The sequence below is a fragment of the Molossus molossus genome, unplaced genomic scaffold (assembly GCF_014108415.1).
Source record: "Molossus molossus isolate mMolMol1 unplaced genomic scaffold, mMolMol1.p scaffold_m16_p_10, whole genome shotgun sequence".
In the NCBI taxonomy this organism is placed as follows: Eukaryota; Metazoa; Chordata; class Mammalia; order Chiroptera; family Molossidae; genus Molossus; species Molossus molossus.
In genome coordinates this window covers 40,637,707-40,657,190 of record NW_023425345.1, presented here as the reverse complement: position 1 = coordinate 40,657,190, position 19,484 = coordinate 40,637,707, and the positions used below count along the sequence as shown (strand labels likewise).

General features: G+C 40.5%; 1 protein-coding gene across 8 annotated transcripts in view; it reads right to left on the bottom strand.

The window, feature by feature from the left end:
- The window catches only part of DNM1L (dynamin 1 like), a 46,512-nt gene extending 36,342 nt beyond the window's left edge, over positions 1–10,170 (bottom strand). For 4 of the 8 annotated variants that reach the window (XM_036252775.1, XM_036252776.1, XM_036252780.1 and 1 more), the window contains exon 1: positions 9,906–10,085. In XM_036252775.1, the coding sequence (XP_036108668.1) occupies positions 9,906–10,007 (102 nt within the window). In that variant the 5' untranslated portion in view covers positions 10,008–10,085. Of the gene's footprint in view, positions 1–9,905 lie in introns of all 8 variants that reach the window. The other 4 variants (XM_036252777.1, XM_036252779.1, XM_036252783.1 and 1 more) reach the window with 2 other exon arrangements.
- Between the last annotated feature and the right edge of the window lie 9,314 nt (positions 10,171–19,484).

Below are 19,484 nucleotides of genomic sequence, written 5' to 3'. Positions count from 1 at the left end.
CAGTTTTAAACCATGTAAAAGAAAATATATTATTTAGGTTATTGACATGCACACAATATATAATGAAGTGTACAGGTACAATAAACACTACATTCAGGAAAAAAAAGTTATCTCTCTATGGCAAGGAGGGAATTTCAACTAGGTAGTTAATATTTTATTTCATATACTGGGAGATAGATACAATGGTGTTCATAATATTTTCCTTATATCTTGTTGACATTTTCAATATTTCAAAATAATTTTTTAATGCCTCAAATGTGGTACAGGATTTCCTTTGAAGAATAGTTAAAGAAATTACATTTCCCCCCTCTCTTCTATACCCTAGTGGACATTTGGTACAGCCACACAACTTAGATATAGATTACAGGCCAATTCTTGCTATCTGCACAAGTGATCTATAATAGCTTAAGTGGTGTCCAACTCTGCTGGAAAGTTCAATGTACTACACTCAAGCTAGAAGCAATTCAGGTAATTTCGACTTTATTTCACATTACCTTGAATAGTTCAGCTCTGGAGAACCTTTGCCTATTTGTTTGATTATTCTTTGTCAACTGTGTCTAGTTTCCCAGTCAACTATGATAACAATTTTGGCTCTCCTAGCTCTCACTGTCAGGTCTCTTATCTGTAATAAATTTCACGACATGTTTTTTAGCTATTTTTTAGGAGAATTCCTCAAGTTGTTTTTCTATTTCATAAATTAGGTTTTCTGCAATTTCAGTGTGACTAGTGATTCCCAATTACCCCAACTATGCCATTTTCCCCTTCCTTCTTAAAAGAGATATCATACATACAAAGAATACTTTTTAAAGTTTTCCCCTGAATTCTGTATTAATGCATTTTGTTATACTGATTATCTACTTGAACCTCCTCCTTTACGACTATTGATTTTCAGTTGTACATTTTTCTGTATCTACATACTAGATGTTTTTAACAACAGATTGTTATGGACTGAAATGCATCACTCCAAAATTCATATATTGAAGTCCTAACAACCCCTTCCCCTCAGAATGTATACCTCAAAATGTTTTTGAAGAAAGGGCCTTTAAAGAGGTGATTAAGTTCAAACAAGGCCTTAAGTGTAGGCCCTAATCCAACCTGACTGGTGTCCTTACTAAAGAAAAATTTGGACACACAGAGAGACACAGGAATGTGACACACAGAGAAACTACAACATGAGGACACATCAAAAAGGCAGCCATCTACAAACGAAGGAGAGAGGCCTCAGAAGAAACCGGACCTGCCAACACCTTGATGTTGAACAATTAGCCTCCAAAACTGTGAGAAAATAAATGTGCTATTTAAGTCACCCAGTCCGTGTAGTATATTTTTTATGGCAGCCCTGACTAACACAGGGAATACAAACTCAGTTGCCCATAAAAGCAAGGGAGGAAACCTGAATGGGTAAATCAACCCACAACAGTCAAAATGACATTTGATTGTATTCTTCTGAATTTTTTTTGCACTTTAAAAATAGCAAAATATTTCTCACACTTCATGAAATAAAAGAATATTTTTAAAGAATGTGAAAAATATAAGAATATTCCTTATATTAAAATATAAGATTATTTCTTAAGTAGTGCATAACTTTAGATAGAGACGTAGAAACTGGAAATATTTCACTACCCTCTTTCCACTATAGAAAAAAAAAAGAATACAAGTAAATTGATAAATGGCAACCAGGGAAGGAGCTGGGCGCTAGCTCTGGCAACCTAGGTACAGTTTAACCTTGTAAAACACGCATTGTTCAGATTATTGGAGATGTGGGTCCAGTGTTGTTGGATTTTCTGAATTAAAATATATAAAATAAACTGGAAACCTGGGCCTTTAGAATGAATCCACCAATTTTTAAACTTTTGCAACCAATACATTTAAAAATATATATATTAAATGTGTTGGTTCCAGTTCAAAATGGCACTGTAGGAGGATAATAAACTGACATCCTATCACAGATACACCAAACCTACAGCTACAAACCAAAAAACTCCTTCTGAAAGAAACTCAAAAACGGACTGATACCTACACATCAGGCGAAGGGCAAAAACCTACACTGAAATGGGTAGGAGAGGCAAGGCTGACACGATTTTGTCATAAACCACACGCCAGGTGCAGTAACCCACAACAGGGAGGAAACTAAGAACACCCAGGTTCTTCCTGAGGAGCAGAGGGTATCCCAACTTCTAACACCTACCTACACCTGTGACGGCCCCCAAAACATCTACCTTTGAAATCGAATAGGCATTGCGTCCACAAGACCCACAAGATTGTAGCACAGAGAAACAGTTCTTAAAGGGCTCATGCAGGCTCACCATAGCCCCCAGTGTACAGCACAGAGAGTGGACAGAAATGCCCATCTCCCAGTCTTCCCCTGAAAAAGGTATATTTATATATACTTTAGTGCTGACTGGTGTGGCTCACTGGTTACAGTGTCAGCCTGTGCACCTAACCAATTGGGGCACATATTGGAGACAACTGATGAATGTGTCTCTCTCACATCAATGTTTCTTTCTCTCCACCCCCTTCATTCCCTCCCTCCCTCTTTCCCTTCCACTCTCTAAAAAATGTGTGTGTGTGTGTGTGTGTGTGTGTGTATTAAAAGCTGCCACCTGAGGGTCTAGTTTCCACTGAGCCTGAATCTAGGTGCTGATTGAGATCCTCCCCTTTGGCATTGACATATCTTGGCATACCCTCAACTCCTAGGAGCCACTATCTGATAAAAGTAGGCTGCTTGCACAATCACAAAGGTTTGAGACACAAGTAAGATCCAGGGCAGAGTTGAACAATACAGTCCATCTACACAAGGCCACTCCTTCAAGGCTAGGAGAGTAGGCTATTTTATCTTTACTCATAAAAAGAGAGGATCAGGGAAAATAAAGAAACAAAGGAATGTGTTCCAAACAACAACAACAAAAAAGAAAGAAATTTATAAAACAAGCCCTGGCTGGGTAGCTCAGTTGGTTAGAATGTCATGCTGATACACCAAGGTTGTGGGTTCCATTCCCCCGTCAGGGTACACACAAGAAACAACCAATGAATGCATAAATAAGTGGAACAATACTTATTTCTCTCTCTCTAAACACGATGTTTCTCTCTCTAAAATCAATAATAAATAAATAAAAGTCACTACAGAGAACAGACTGGTGGTTGCCAGAGGCATAGGATGGCTAAAATGGGTGATGGTGGTCAAAAGGTAAAAATTTCCAGTTATAAAAAATAAGTCCTGGAGATGTCAGGTATGACATACATACAGCAAGATGACTATAGATAATAATACTATTATATATTTGAAAGTTACTAAGAATAAACTTTAACAGTTCTCATTACAAGACCAAAAAATTAGCAACTATATGTGATGATCACTAGATGTATTGTGGTAATCATTTCAAGACACACACACACATCATTATGCTGTACACCTAAAATTAATGCAATGTTGTATATCAATTATAACTCAATTTTTTTAAAAAGAAAAAAAATTGTATGTATTAGCACACACAAACCAAACAAAACACGGCTTGTGGGCTCCACTTTTTTTTTTACCACGACATTATATAAGGTGTTGGCTCCCTCGACAATTGGTTACATCAGTGTTTATTTTCCCCTGGTGATTTAAACACCCAATGAATGTCTGTACTCTTTCTAGGAAGGTGAGTGGGTATAGGAGTTGCAACGTAGCAGAATTCACAACTGGCCTGCTCTGAAAATAAAGTGACCTTTGTCTTTTTTTATCTCCACATACCCCCAAAATTGATTCAATCATCTTGTGTGTTTAGGAGGAAGATTCATGTGCCTTGTCTCAGTGTCACCTTTTAGTTTCTTCCAAACTGTACTGTATTGACATTTATAGTGTTTTGTATTTATATTTTGAGATGGAGCCTTTCACTGAAAAGTCTTTGTCATATTTTTACCTCTTTCCCTCTGGCAAGTAGCATCAGTTAGGAGTGGGTAGTTGTAAATATTGATTCAAGCCCCATTAATCAAGGCTGATTCTGTTTTTAATGTTTAAGTTCAATTTTTCACTATAACTGACAGGCCTCTCAATTCTTTATTTTGCTAATAATGTAACAGATAAAGATGTACTTTTCTTATTTTTTTTAACTTTTAGTTGGTAAAAATTTTAGATTTATAGAAAAGTTTTCCTTAATATTTGCCTCATTTATTTTTTTCTTATCCTCACCTGAGGACATTTTTCCATTTTTTGTTCAGATAGAGTGGGAAGGAGAGAGAGAGAAACATCGACGTGAAAGGGACACATCGAGTGGCTGCCACCCGCACGACCAACCAGGGCCGGGGACAAACTGCAACCGAGGTACATGCCCTTAGTGGGAACCGAACCCGGGTCTCTCTGGACCGCAGGCTGACGCTCTAACCGCTGAGCCAAATCGGCCAGGGCTGCCTCACTTATTTTAAATAAAATGTTTATCAGAATGTCTTTAGAAATGTTAATTTTATGGTATTTAAAATAAACAAACTAAAATTTTTTTACCAAATAGTTCAAATCCTCTATCCGTTGGCAAAATCTAAATCTGAAATTTAAACCATGTCATAATTTATGGTGTTAAACTGTGGTTCTTGTATGGAATAATTACTGCACATATAACTCAATAATATTAACACTTCAACTATCCAGGATCAAAACTGCTGAAGTGCTGCAGCTCTAGTCCCTAGGAAAGAAGGTTTTCATTGGTTATTAAAACTACTGGCCCAGTGCTGTCTGAAACACATAAGAAATGGCGAGATGCAGGTATCTGATAAGGCCAGAAACATGTAACATCTATAACAATCCCCACTTTTTCCATAAAAGCCGAAAAGCATAGTATAAGTAATATGAATCTACACAATAAAGAAACTCAATTAACTCCATGTAGGAAACCAATTATAATCAAAGTATTAAAAGATAAAAGACAAATATTGAAAGCAACAAGAGAGGATTAGAGAAGCAACTCATGTACAAGAGATCCTCAATAAGATTAATGATAGGTACAAAAGATTTCTCATCATCATGGAAGCCAAAGGCAGAAGCATGACTTTACTTAAAGTGCTGAAAGAAAAAAAAAATACTATCAACTGAGAATTCTATATCTGATTTAATATTAAAATGGCAATATTCCCCAATGTAATCTACAGACTCAACACAATCTGTATCAAATCCCAATGGCCTTGTTTGCAGAAATGGAAACGCCAATTCTACATTGCTGGTGGGAATGTAAAATGGTATCACTATTGTGGAAAACAGTTCGGTGGCTCCTCAAAAAGTTAAACAGAATTACCATGCGACCCAGCAGTTCTACTTTTAAATATCTATCAAAGTGAACTGAACACATAATCACACACAAAAAACTTGTAAATTAATGTTCACAGCAGCATTATTCATCATAACCAAAAAGTGAAAACAACCCAAATGTCTACCAACTAATGAATGGATAAACAAACTCTGCCATATCTATAACAATGAAGCAGCGATTTTCCAACCTTTTTCTTCATTTCTAGGTGCATATAAACTAATTACTAAAATTCTGCAGCACACCAAAAATTATATTTTTTTGCCAATTTGACAAAAAATAGGTATAATTTTGACTCATTCACACTGGACAGCTAGTGTTGTGTTGCTTGTTGTCATTTTTTTTTTAGTTTGACAATTTAGAGGAAAAGAGGTCAGTGCCCTTGACTAAATAGTCAGGTATTGGCCTGTTTTAAAAATTCTTGCAGCACACTGGTGGAAAATCATTGCAATGGAATATTATTCAGTCATAAAAAGTAATGAAGTATAGCCCGGCCAGTGTGGCTCAGTTGGTGAGCGTCGACCTATGCACCAAGAGGTCACTGGTTCGATTCCTGGTTGGGGCACATGCCCAGGCTGTGGGCCAAATCCCCAGTGGGGAGCATGCAGGAGCCAGCTAGTCAACGTTCTCTTTCATTGATGTTTCTATCTTTCCCTCCCCTTCCTCTCTCTCTAAAATCAATAAAGAAAAAAATTTTTTTTAAACTAATGAAGTACTGCCCCAGCCAGTTTGGCTCAGCGGTTAAAGCATTGGCCTGTGGACCAATGAGTCTTGGGTTCAGTTCCGGCCAAGGTCATGTACCTCAGTTGTGGTTAGTACCTGACTCTGGTTGGGGTCTTGCAGGAGACGGACACTCGATGTGTCCCTTTCACATGTTTCTGTCTCTCTCTCTCTCTTCCTCTTTTTCCCTCCCACTCTATATGAACAAAAGTGGGGAAAATGTCCTCTGGTGAGGATAATTATAAAGTAATGAAGTACTAACATATGCAACAACATGGATACATCTCTAAAACATCATGCTGAGCAAAAGAACCAGACATTTATGCTGTACACCTGCAACTAATACAAAATAATACTGAATGTAAACTATAACTGAAAAAAATTTTAATTTAAAAAAAAAAAAGCCAGACACAGAGACCACATATCACATGATTCCATTTATATGAAGTGTCCGGAACAGGCAAATCCGTAGAAATAGAAAGTAGATTAGTGGTTGCCAGGGGCTGGGTAGGGCAAAATGGGGGGTGACTTCTAAGGAATACAGAGTTTCTTTCTGGGGTAATAAAAATGTTCTGGAATTAGTGGTGGTAGTTGCAAAACCTTGTGAATATACTAAAACCACTGAATTATAAACTTTATAAAGGTGAATTATATATGAATTATATTCAATTTTTAAAATGCTAAATAAAAATTTACAAATCACACACTGGTTTGCAAATTGGTCATTTAAAACCCAAGATCCCTTTTCTTTTTGCATTTGTCAGAATTACTGAAGGTAGAGTGCTGAAATCACTGAAACAAAAGGCAAAGTGAAAAGTACATTTCTATCAACACTGAGCCAAAGTCTCAGGTTCATGTTATCTTTATTGGGATTCCTATCCAAGTGGTGGCTTGGATTACATGCTAGAACCCCTCTCTCCCTCAATTCTCAATTCAAGAAATAGTGATTAAATTTCTCAAGTTGACTCACAAAAGCTAGTTAAGTCTTATCTCCTCCTCTACCTGTAAAGTATACCCTGGTCAGAAGTACCAACCTTTTCTCTCCCCATTTTCTGTTTCTATCTCTCCCTCTCCCTTAGCAATTTATTTAGCTAAATCATAAAATTTGTGAGTGATTGACAGCTGTAAACATTATTCCCTCTACTAAATTCCTCCAAATCTCTATGCCCCAAAAAAGTATTGGACAATTTAATACATCAATGTTTAAAACATTAAGGGGGTCAGCAAAGGATGCCTGGGAATTGATACTTTGAAGCAAGAATGCCACCAATATCAACATCCTACTAGATGGTGGTATGCCCTTAGACTCAGCTTCCCCTCCCCATTTTTTCCAGTTTAATGCATTTTAAAATCGAAGACTCACTAATATACTTCGAATTAAAATCTATGATCTACACCTATGGTGTCTGCCCTCCCCACCACTCCCCGCCAGACCTAGTCAATTAAAATCTCTGGGAAATGAAGTCTGGGAAACTTATTTTCAAAGTGATTCTAATACACACTAAGTTTGAGAAACACTTTTAAAAAATAAAAAGTTCAATAAAATAGGACCTGCAGCCATTGAAGGTATAGGTAATGTGTAAGATGGACTATAACTGTACTATGAAGTTATGATCACTGGGTTTACCAGTCAGAACTAAGCACAGAACACTTTTATGTCTGCTACTCACTCACTGTTCACTACTGCATTAAATATGAAGTGTGTACTGTGTGTGTGTATGTTAACAGCACAACACTAAAGGCACAGATGACAAAGCAGTGGTATACTCAAATCAAGTAGAAGAGTTTTCCAACATACTGAGGAAAATATGGAAAAAAGACATTTTTCTGTTCTTATTTATTCTATACCTCAATAAAGGACTGAATTTCGGCTAATAAAGACCTAAATGGATATAGTCCTCATTAGATCAAGTCTAAAAATTGAGTAATTTTCCTTCTGAGTAATTTCAAACATCAATATGCAAATGTGGTATGTAACTGTCCCTACTAGGATGGTTTTTGCTAGCACATCTTAATGGTTTTCATAATGGTGAGATCTTTACTTTTCTACCCTGACCCTCCCAATTTTGCCAACAGGTTTACTCACTGAAATGAACTATTTTGTGTAAGAAAAATGCTTCTTGATTTTAAACTATTCATGCTGGCACACTATATAGTGCACACACAATACAGATTCTTTTTCTGCTTCAAGCTTAAAAAGCATTGAGAATCCCTTAAAAGTATACGGAATGTTTTCTAGTCTACGGCTAAGAAACACTTCCAAATTACTACCAAAGATTTAATTTATATCATTTCTAATTCATTTACAAAAACAGGTTTTGATGATAATAAAAGTACCAGTATTTTAAAGTATTATCTAGTTTGTCAGGCCGATGTGGCTCAGTGGTTGAGCATCGACCAATGCAGGAAGAGGTCGCTAGTTGGATTCCCAGCCAGGACACATGCTCAGGCTGTAGGCCCAATCCCCAGTTGGGGGCATGCAGAAGGCAGCCAATCGATGTTCTCTCTCATCGATGTTTCTATCTCTCTCCTCCTCTCATTTCCTCTCTCTAAAAAATCAATAAAGGAAAAGAAAAAAAAAATTACCTAGTTACAGTGAATAACATTCATTCAAAATATTTATGGAGTACCTACTACATACCCAGGTGCTAGGAATAGGAATACGGCAGTTAAGGTTATAATTTGCTATATGTTGATGACTCAGAGTCCAGTCATTACAAATACTAAGAGTTACAATACTACTATATGTGTAGACAGGACTGGATAGAATCTATACAGATCTCATACTAGACCAAGGAAATTTGTTTTTGAAATAATTTCTATTGCTTTAACTAATTAAAAGCACACACACACAGTACAGTCTATGGTTTCAAGTGTGTGGATACACTCCATACATGTAGTATTTTGAACATTAAGTTCCCTTTCATAATGTTTATACTCTACACTTTAATTTTGTAGCAAGATGTAGCTATTCACCTCATGGAAAATGACCGGGAAACACTCCCCCTTCTCGATAGAAAAACTTATTAAGAAATGAAAGCATTTAAAATCAATATACTAAGTAATCTCTAAAATGCGCTTCTCTGAACTCTAATAAACGTCCTATGATTGCTCTTCAAACAAGAAAAACAGCAGAGAAAATAAAACTTACACTTCTCTGTCACTCTAGAAATAACATTACTTCTTCGATATTTCTGCATATAAAAAATCATGTTTCCTGTAAGAGACCAGAGAACCTTAATGCCCAATTTAGATGCAAGACAAAAACCACAGCCTATGCAGAAAAATGGGACATTCCTTCCTAACACCCAGGTTAGGGTTTTTGTTTGTTTTTTGTGTTGAACTGCTTCGGCGTTCTGGAGACCTGGAAGGATAGGTTCCACTGCAGAAAAATACTCAGGTGCTACACAGTAGCGGCCTTGTCAGCCCCGCCCGCACGCGGTTCCAAAACTGATTCCGAAGTCCCCCAGCAAAAGGAGGGAAATACACCCCACCGCCCTGAAACCAACAGAGAAGGGGCTAGTGCCCCCACGAGCCAGTGCGCCCCGCGTGCACCGCGCGTCCCCCAAGTGCCCTTGGAAACAGCGGCCCGCGGGGAAAGCCGCGCCCGGTCCCGGAGGACTCCAGTTCCGCCCGACAGCTCATCCCTTCCCCACCCCGCCCCTGGGACCCGCCAGGCCCGCCGAGCCGGCTCCGCCCCTCGCCTCCCGGCCAGGCCCCGAGTCCCAGCCCCGGTGCAAGGCAGCCTGGGCGGGCGGGCGAGGCAGAGCCCAGGAACCCGGGGCCCCAAGCAGAGCCTTCGTCCCGCAGGCCGCAAAGACTGTTCCCGGAGCGTGCGCCGCCGCAGCCCCGACCAGGCCGGCGTCCCGGCCTTTGGCCTGGGCGGACGTCGCCCTCGTCGCTCACCTGCGTTCCCACCACGACGATCTGAGGCAACTGGATGATGTCTGCGCCCACAGTGTTGAAGACGTCCTGGAGCTTGTTGATAACAGGAATTAGCGCCTCCATGACTCCGAGAACACGGGACCCCCGCCCGGCGGGCCGCGGCAATGAATGGGGCCGGGGCCCAGATTCCGCCTCCTTCCTCCTGTCCTCCGCCCTCTCCTCGGGAGCCGGCACCCATTGGACCCCGCCCGGCCGCTACCTGCCCCCTCCCGGCAAGCCGTGCGCTAAGAGGGAGGTGGCGAGAAACAAAGCCTGCCGGGAGATGTAGTTCTGCAGCGGAGGGCCGCCAGGGCCTACGTCTCCCAGAAGGCTGCGCGGCGCGGGCGGACCGGAGCCGGGGAGGGAGGGCTACTTATTACTGGGATGCTTTCTTGGCTCTTGTCCAAAAAGTAGGGCGTGAGGCCTGGAGAGTAGGAGAGGAAAGATACATTTATGCCTGGCTAGAGGGTATTGGGTGGGGAAATGCTGAATATGTGTTAAGTACAGCCGAGGCTCTTGATTATCCAAGATTCAATTTCCTTATGAGGACGCTTTCTCAGTAAGGACGGGTTGGAAAGGCTTAAATAGCTCCTAGCCTCGGACACCCCTGCCTGGTGCAAAGGTCTGTAGGCTGATAGTAGATAACGGGGGTGCTATTTTGCAAAAATACAGAACCAGCCCAGGTTAGAAAACGGTTCTCCAGGTTTTTGTAAAAACAAAACAAAAACAACATGTTAAAAAAGTGTCAGGTCCGGCCAGTGTGGCTCAGTGGATGAACATCGATCCATGCACCAAGAGGTCGCTGGTTCGATTCCTGGTCAGGACACATGCCCAGGTTGTGGGCCCGATCCCCAGTGGGGGACATGCAGGAGGCTGCCAGTCAGTGTTCTCTCTCATCAATGTTTCTGTCTCTCTCTCCCTCTCACTTCCTCTCTCTCTAAAATCAATAAAAAGAATTAAAAAAAAAAAAAAAAACATTTAAAAAAAAGAAAAAGAAAGTGTCAGATATAGCGGGGAAAGGCTGGGTCCTTGTTTTTTATGTTCGGTATAAAATGGTATTTACTATGGCCTGATTCCCGGCAAAGTGGAGCTCTGATACTGCCTTACTAGCTCTTTGCTAAGTGTGCCTACTGTTCTATTCCTAAATGTTGTTTTTCTTTTAGACAGATAGCATCTCTCTTCTCCAAACCTCCAAAGCTTCCTATCTCAGAGTAAAAAACAACAAACTGACATTTAAGCAAAGAGTCAAAGTAGGTGAGGAGAAAAATGCTTTTTCTCCATAGCATTTATCTCCACCTAGCATGCCACACATTGAAATTCTTATGCTCTCTTATTTTTGCTACATTATAAGCTCCTGGAGGCCAGATATTTTTGATTGTTTAATTCACTGATGCATCCCTAGCCCCTAGAAAGTGACAAGATAGTCACATTTTCAGTCCCCTTTGAGTTTGCAATCTAACAGAGGACCATTAAAAATAAATGAATAAAGTCCTATGATTGGGTGTATTATGGAGCACATTATAGGAGCACTATTTTTAGTCTGAGGAAGAGGAAAGTTCAAACAAGACTTCCTAAAAGTCACTAGGTTTAATCTCCATGAGGGAAAGGACCACCAGCATATGGAAGTTGCGCACTACACAACTTCAGTAGGTATTGTTCACCAACACAGCCATCCACAGTAGTCCTAGGGGACATGCTTGATTTGTTCAGCAAGACACATGGTAGGTACTCAATACATATTTTTGAACAAATGAATGAATCATCTTAATAAGTTTTATGAACAATCCCTTCTGTTGGACTCTTCTTAAAAACAAAACTTTCAGAGACAAAGTGAGGGGAAATTTTAAAAACTCCAAAAAACAGAGCCAACAAAAAAAGGGGGGTCTGCCTGGCCCGTGTGGCTCGGTGGTTGATTATGGACCCATGCACCAAGAGGTCGCCGGTTCAATCCCAGTCAGGGCACATGCCCAATCCTTGGTTGGTGGCATGCAGGAAATGACCAGTCGATGTTCTCTTTCATTGATGTTTCCCATCTCTCTCTCTCCCTTCCTATCTCTCTAAAATCAATGAAGAAAAAATTTTTTTCTATTTCCATTTGAATTATAAACTAAATCTTGTGATGGAACATCCAGAGCTTTCAATTAACATGCTTCAGGAACAATAGTGACTGCTTTTTAATTCTATTTTTTTCTAGGAGAAGGAAGAATGATCACATGGTCACTGCTCACGTATCTGTCACTACTACCACATTAGGTTTAAGCAGATGTGTCCAGTACTTGTTTAGAAACTAGAGCATCAAGTTTATTAGGCACATTAAAGTGTTTGAGGCTAGAGAAATAGGAAATGGTGAGGCCTTGAAAAAGAGTGGCTCTAATTTGATAACATTAAAAAAAAATAAGGCAGGATACTCTATGTGCCATGTGTTTCCCTGGAGACAAAGCAAACTGATTTGGCCTTTCACTTTTAAGTTCAGAACACTCTTGCTTGTGGGAAAGCCAATTAGCCAGTAAGTATGATTTTCCTCATCTAAAGTAGGATAATGTGTTTCTCAGTGGGTTGCTATGAAATAAAATTAAGCTATTATAGGTACTGTCTCAAAGGCTTTTTAAAAAAATATTCCTCCCTCAACCATCTCTCTCTCACTATAAATTTATGATTTAGGCTAAAAAGTTTGATTGCAATTCACAGAAATTTAACTCAAACTAGTGGATTCAAAAAGAGGAGTTACTTAACTTGTATAATCAAAGGGCTAGCATGACCTTGGCCTCAAAAATAACTGGAGCCATGGCCTCAGGCAGCATCAGAGTTCTCTCTACCTCTTCTCTCTGTCTCTCTCTCTGCATCATCTACTTCAGTCCCCCAGATCAATGTGAACGGGGTGAGCAGGCAGTGGCGAAGGCTGTAGCGGATCCATTAAGCAAGCTGCTCCTGGCAGAAGAGGTTGAGCGAATCTGGGGAGAAACTGGGTTTCCACCCTGTTTCCCTGGTGTATGAGTTTCCTATTGCTGCCTTAACAAATTACCAACAACTCCGTGGCTGAAAACAACAAAAATGTATTATCTTATAGCCTGGTAGGTCAGAAGTCCAACGCGGCTCTCGCTGAGCTAAAATCAAGGTATCGTCAGGGCTGCGCTCCTCTCTGGAGCATCCACGGAAGCGTAGTCTCCTTGCCTTTCCAGATTTGAGACTGCTCACATTCCTAGCTCTTGAGCCTCTTCCAACATCTTCAAAGCTAGCAATGTCACATCTCTTTGACCCTTCATCATCATCACATCTCTCTCTGACCATAGCCAGGGAAAGTTTTCTGCTTTTAAGAACCCATGGTTAGAGTGGCTCACCTGGATAACCTCAAAGTGCGTATATCTGCTAAATCCCTTTCGCCATGTAAAGCTCTCAGGTTCCAGGAATTAAGTTAAGGTGATAGTCTGGGGATGGACCACCCAAGTGAGGCCATTTAGAGCCTTCCCTGGAGATTTTTTAAACTTGAGTTAACCAGAGAATTTTCTCTCTCATTATAGAGCTATGATGATGTGAGTCACTGTCTTCAAGGATCATATTTCCTACCACATGGAATAAGCAGGTTTCGGGAAATAAAGTAGACTCCTTATTCATATAAAAAATAATTTCCAAGTCCAACAATTGTTTCCTATTTCTAAATGTACATCTATAGCACATAATTAAGGCATTCTGAATCCCAGAGTTAATCACTCCCTCTTTTCCTTGTTGCTCTTTTCACACATTATTAAACTTTTATTTATTAAGTGCTTACGGTATGTGAGGCACTGCCCTGAGTATTCTACAGTTGCCTTGTGGGATAGGTTTATAGATGTGGAAATCAATGCTTCAGGGGTTTAAGTGAAGTGATACGTTTACGTAGCTAGTATATATGGCAGAGCTGGGATCAAAACAGGCTATTTGTCCAACTCAACCTCGATTCATACTGCCTCACTTCTTCATTCATTCTGTCATTTATTCAGCACATATTTATTAATAGCCTAGTAGGCATATGGGTCGTAGCCAGGTGCTGTAGTTGCCAATGGAAGGGTACTATGCACAGGACAGTAGCATGCCCTTCCCCCTTAGCCAACTGTGAGCTAGCTGAGGGCAGAAGCGGTGTCTTATTTAGCAAGTTATCTCCACTATTTAGTGTGATGCTCGTTACATAACACCACTGTAATAAACTTGGGGTTGAGCTTCCTTGTATTTTACTTGGAAAACCTGGAATAACAAAGATTTAAGCAATTGGTACAATTGCAACTAGAATTTGTGATCAAACCCAGCCCAAACCTGTTAGGCTAGCCTGGCATAGCCCTCCTCATCTGAATAGCTGCCATGTTACTTTGCTAGGGGGTAGGCTGGCTTTGTTCTAACTTAAAATCCCTAATAAGAGAAAGTTTATTTTAAACTAAATGAGTAACGGAAAAAAGTTTAATAGCTCTTGCAAAAGATCATTCCGATGATTTTTTATGGCACACATATCCAAATTAATTTTGTGCCAACATTTTGATCATTAGTCTTAGCCAAGCTGCCATTATCCATATCTTGAAGCCTCTTTGTCATATTTTGGAACCTGCCAGCATTTTTCAAAGATGATAAACACCTTTAATGAATTTGCACTGCCCCCTGTGCCTCAAGCTTAACACAGACATTGTTGGCGGATGCAGAAAATTGTCTGCAAATGGTGGGTCAGAAGCCAGCCGTGGAATCTGGCGAGATAGCCACAGCCCATTAGAGGGCAGTGTGACCACAGTTAAGAGTAGGAGAGTCCTCAGAGAGTGAACTGGTGGCCCTAAGGGAGGGGTTGGGGGACTGGGTGAAAGAGGGGAAGGGGTTAAGAAGTACAAAGCGGTAGTTACAAAATAGTTACACGGATGTAAGTCCAGCATAGGGAATATAGTCAATACTATGATGATAAATATGTATTGTGCCAGTTGGGTACTGGAAATATTGAGGGGTACACTGTGTAAAGTATATGATTGTCTAACCACCAAGCTGTATACCTGAAACCAATACAAAATAAAATTGAAAGTAAATAAATAAATAAAGTTGAATCCTCGAATCTCCCTTCGCGCGTCTCCCTAGATTATTTTTCTTCCTTTTGTTCTACACGTATACACCAGCGGGACTCGGCCTTTGTCCTCCTCCCACCTCAATGTGACACATTTAACTATTTGAGATAAGAAAGTGATTTTACATCACAGTAATGCCAAAAACTTAAAACTTCTAGTACTAAACTATGTTACCCTGTCTCTGGGAACTTCTCATTGGCCTCTTTTTTCTGGAACTGCGCTCCGTGTTTCCAAAATGTCATTTGACGTTCTTAGAAGCCCTTCAATCTCCTCTCTCCTCTGTTTTTCAGGCTTCCTTTTTGTCTTCCTACAGCAACTCCATTAGCCCACACTGAGTGCTGAAGGGAAATATAACTGTCGTGCCCTTGATAAGCTACCTCGAAGGCTCACTAGTACTGCACTGTGGTAAACGGAAGGGACACCTGCCCTGGGTTTCCCTCTTCGGCAGCCAGGTCTAGTAGAGACTTCGAACATCTTTACTCTCTCATTCCCCAGCAAGTTCATCTCAACAGTAATGGGCAGCAGAAGTCAATTTGCGTTTTAAGAATCAGTTGTTTAGAAAGTCCACGCTATCACGATGGATGATAACACACATCAGCAACACAGCGAAGTAGTGACTAAGGCAGTCTATCAGAACGTACTAAGCACAGCATGTGTATGTAATATGTCTGGAGGTTTATCCAACAGTTGACTCTTTGTTTCTTTCTGGTGGCTTTTATTTATTCTAATTCCTCTTCAGTTACTGAATGTTTGACTAAATGGTTGGATGGATGAATAAATGTTTTGCATATTAAATATACTTCATTGGGCTAGTCAGGGACTAACAAGTTATTTTAGAACTAGTACAAGATGAGAGAAAAGTTCTGAATTAATCATTCTCTTTAAGAAGCCATGATCTTACTCCCAACTCCTAAGCTATGAAATGGAAATAATATAACTACTAAGGATGTGATATACAACCAAAATAAAGGTTTTAAAAAGCATTAGCAGTACTAGTAAGTTAATGCAAATGTAGAAAATGATGCACTCAAAATCCAGATAACAGCCTACAAATGTGTACCACTATTCACACCAGTAGCAAAAAAACAAAATGAAAACGCAAAGAGAACAGGCATTAAATACTATAGTAAACACTAAAGATACAAAGGAGAACATAACATTTATTTGGCATTCCTCCAAACTCCTCAAATCTCCTTTCTTCTCATTCCCTCCTCTCAAGAAGAAAATGAGCAAGGAACCAGAATTAATATAACAGAAGTCAGCACAGAGGAGGGGATTCAGCCAGGGCTTCCTGGATTCAAGGATGAACAGGAGTTGACCAGAGAAAGAGGAAGAGAAAGAACTTCCAAACTAGTCAGAGGGCAGTGGCTTGCACAAAAGCGAAGGAAAGAACATGACACATCCTGGATGCTTTAAATAGAGTGTGGCTAAGTATTGGGCAGGCGGGTCTGTGAGGGAGGGAATGGTGAGTGGCAAAGCTAATAGCTGGTCAGTCAAAGGGGAACTCATGAGACTGAGGAACTAGAAATGAATCCTGGTGGTAAAGGAGAAAATCAGAAGAGTGAGCAAAGGGACATATGATCTTATGAATTGTATAAAGGTCACCCACTGTGATTGGGACGAGGTAAGGGAGAATGGAAAACCAGGTAGGTGTTGCAGTAATTCAAGTCAGAAATGATGGTAACATATACTAGGGTGGTAATAATGGAGATAAAGACACCTGGACAAATTTAGAATAGATGCACTTGTCCAGAGAATATAAAGGAGAAAAAAAAAAATAGCCAAGGGCTAAATGGGCAAAAGGAACATTTAAAAGGAGATAGAGGATAAAATAAAAAACATTCCTGCCCTGGCCAGTTTGGCTCAGCGGTTAGAGTGTTGGCCTGTCCACCGAAGGGTCCCAGGTTCGATTCTAGTCAAGTGCATATATCTGGGGTGCAGGTTCGATCCCAGTCCTGGCCGGGGTTGTGTGGGAGACAACCAATCAATGTGTCTCTGTAACATCGATGTTTCTCTCTCTCCCTTCCACTCTGTATAAAAAAAAAAAATTCCTTCCCTTGACCTAGAAAGGATTGGGCGGGGGCTCTTGTAGCTCATTGTTAGGTTGACCTGCATTATGACAGAATGAGACCATCATTGTCTTCCACCCAGGCAGCTGACACCTGTCACAAAATGAAGGAAGGAAACTTCTCCACCGGAAAATGTATTCTCTTTAATCATATAATACAGGCCCTTTTCACCAAGTCTCAGTGATATCGATTAAAAATGTTCTTCATGTTTTGTTTTGTTTTTGTAGTTGTTGTTGTTCAGATAGAGTGGGAGGGAGGGAGGGGGAGAGGGAGAGAGGGAGAGAGAGAGAGAGAGAGAGAGAGAGAGAGAGAGAGAGAAACATCGATGTGAAAGGAACACATTGAGTGGCTGCCACCTGCACGACCCAACAAGGGCCAGGGACAAACTGCAACCGAGGTACATGCCCTTAGCAGGAACCGAACCCAGGTCTCTCTGGACCGCAGGCCAACACTCTAACCACTGAGCCAAACTGGCCAGGACTGTTCTTCATGTTTTAAAAATAAATAAATAAATAAATAAATAAATAAATAAATAAAGATAGAGGATGTTAAGGAAACCATAAAGTAATGAGCAAAAAGATAAAAGAAAAAAAAATAAACCAGAATGGCTTATTTAAAATGTATTTCCACCTCCTTCTTGTGGGCTCTTTTTTTGCTGTTGATGTTTTTTGCTTCAGAAGCTAAAAAGCTAAAAATGACATTTCTAATATCTTTGCAACTAAGTGTTCTAGGTATAATTTTAATTCCATGAAACAGATACACTCACTCAAGGCTTCCATTCTGAACTGAATTGTGAGGGAAAGTAGTTCACAAGCCACTCATTTGGCTTGTGCGTGGGAGGCTTGACGTGACCCTGAAGGTAATGGTTCTGATGGTGCTTTCCTGATCCTCAGTGGCTGGTGTGAAGAGATCCTGAGAGTAAGCTGCTGACTGTGGAAATGTTTAACAGTAAGTCTTGGTGCCCCAACTGTTGTGGCAGTAATTTCTCAATGTCTAGACTAGAGCCTGTTGTTCCAGTCGTTCCGACAGACTGGTAAGTATCTAATTCAGTATATTAAATCTCTTTCTGCATAAACTTGATAGAAGTCCAAAATCAAGATGTCAGCAGGACTGGTTCCTCTTGAGGGCTGTGCAGGAGAATCTATCATTCTATGCCTCTCCTAGTTCGTGTCGACCCCCAGTGTTTCTGTGGCAGATAACTCCAGCCCCAGTCTGCTCTTTGCATGTGTTCACATCATCATCCTTCTGTGTATGCCTGTCTCCGAGGGAGTCCAAGTGTCCTCCTTTTATAAAGACACCAGTCACCTTGGATGAGGGCTCATTCTAATGATGTCATTTTAATTTTTTATTTTTATTTATTTTTTAATCCTCACCCAAGGATATTTTTCCATTGATTTTCAGATAGAGTGGAAAGGTGGGAGGGAGAGAGAGAGAAACATAATGTGAGAGAGACACATCAATTGGTTGCCTCCTGCACAACTCTGACCAGAGCAGGGGATCGAATAGCAACTGAGGTACATGCCCTTGACCAGGATTGAACCTGTGACTCTTTGGTCTGCGGGCAGACGCTTTAACCTCTGAGCCAAACTGGTCAGAGCTAATGATCTCATTTTAAAAGGAGACAGGATTTCATTTCAAAGGAAATTTAAGTTGATCAGCTCTGTAAGGACCTTATTTCCAAATGAGCTCATATTCTGAGGTACTGGGGGTTAGGACTTGAACATTTCTTTTGGGGAGAGTACAATTCAATCCCTGATAAAGAATATGATAGGAACATTTGCTATTCACTAAATATTTATATGGTTATTTCCCAGCCTCCTTTGCAGTTTGGTTGGGGCCATGTGACTAGTGCTGCAATGACTGCAGCAAAGGTGGCATGTGTCTCCTCTGAGCTGGGCCAGTGGAAAGCCTTGCTCAACCCACTAGCTCCCTTCCTCCACTTTGGCAAACTCTGAAGCCACATGTACCAAGATGCTCAGCCTTTAGCCCGGGCCCCTGAGTGTCTACATGGAATACAGTTCTCTGCCGAAACATATTGACATGTAACATGAGCAATAAATAAATCTTAATAAATTAAGATTTAGAGGTCTACTGCAGCAGTTGGTGTTAATTATCCTCATTAGTACAGCAGTCTAACTCTGATGGTCACATTATTGGGAAAGTTTCTGTCCTGTGGGTTCAGCTTGCTCCTGAAGTGGGCTTTTTAAACATCTGATTTAAAAAAAAAAAAGGTGAGGGAGGGTGTCTCTCCCAGCAAAGACTATCCATGGATCAGAACATAAGACAGTCTCTACACATCTGTATTAGTGTGCTTATGCTGCTCTAACAAGATACCACAGACTGGGTGGCTTAACCAGCAGACATTGATTTTCTCACAGTTCTGGAGGCTTAAGGTCCAAGATCAAGGAGCCAGCAAGGCAGGT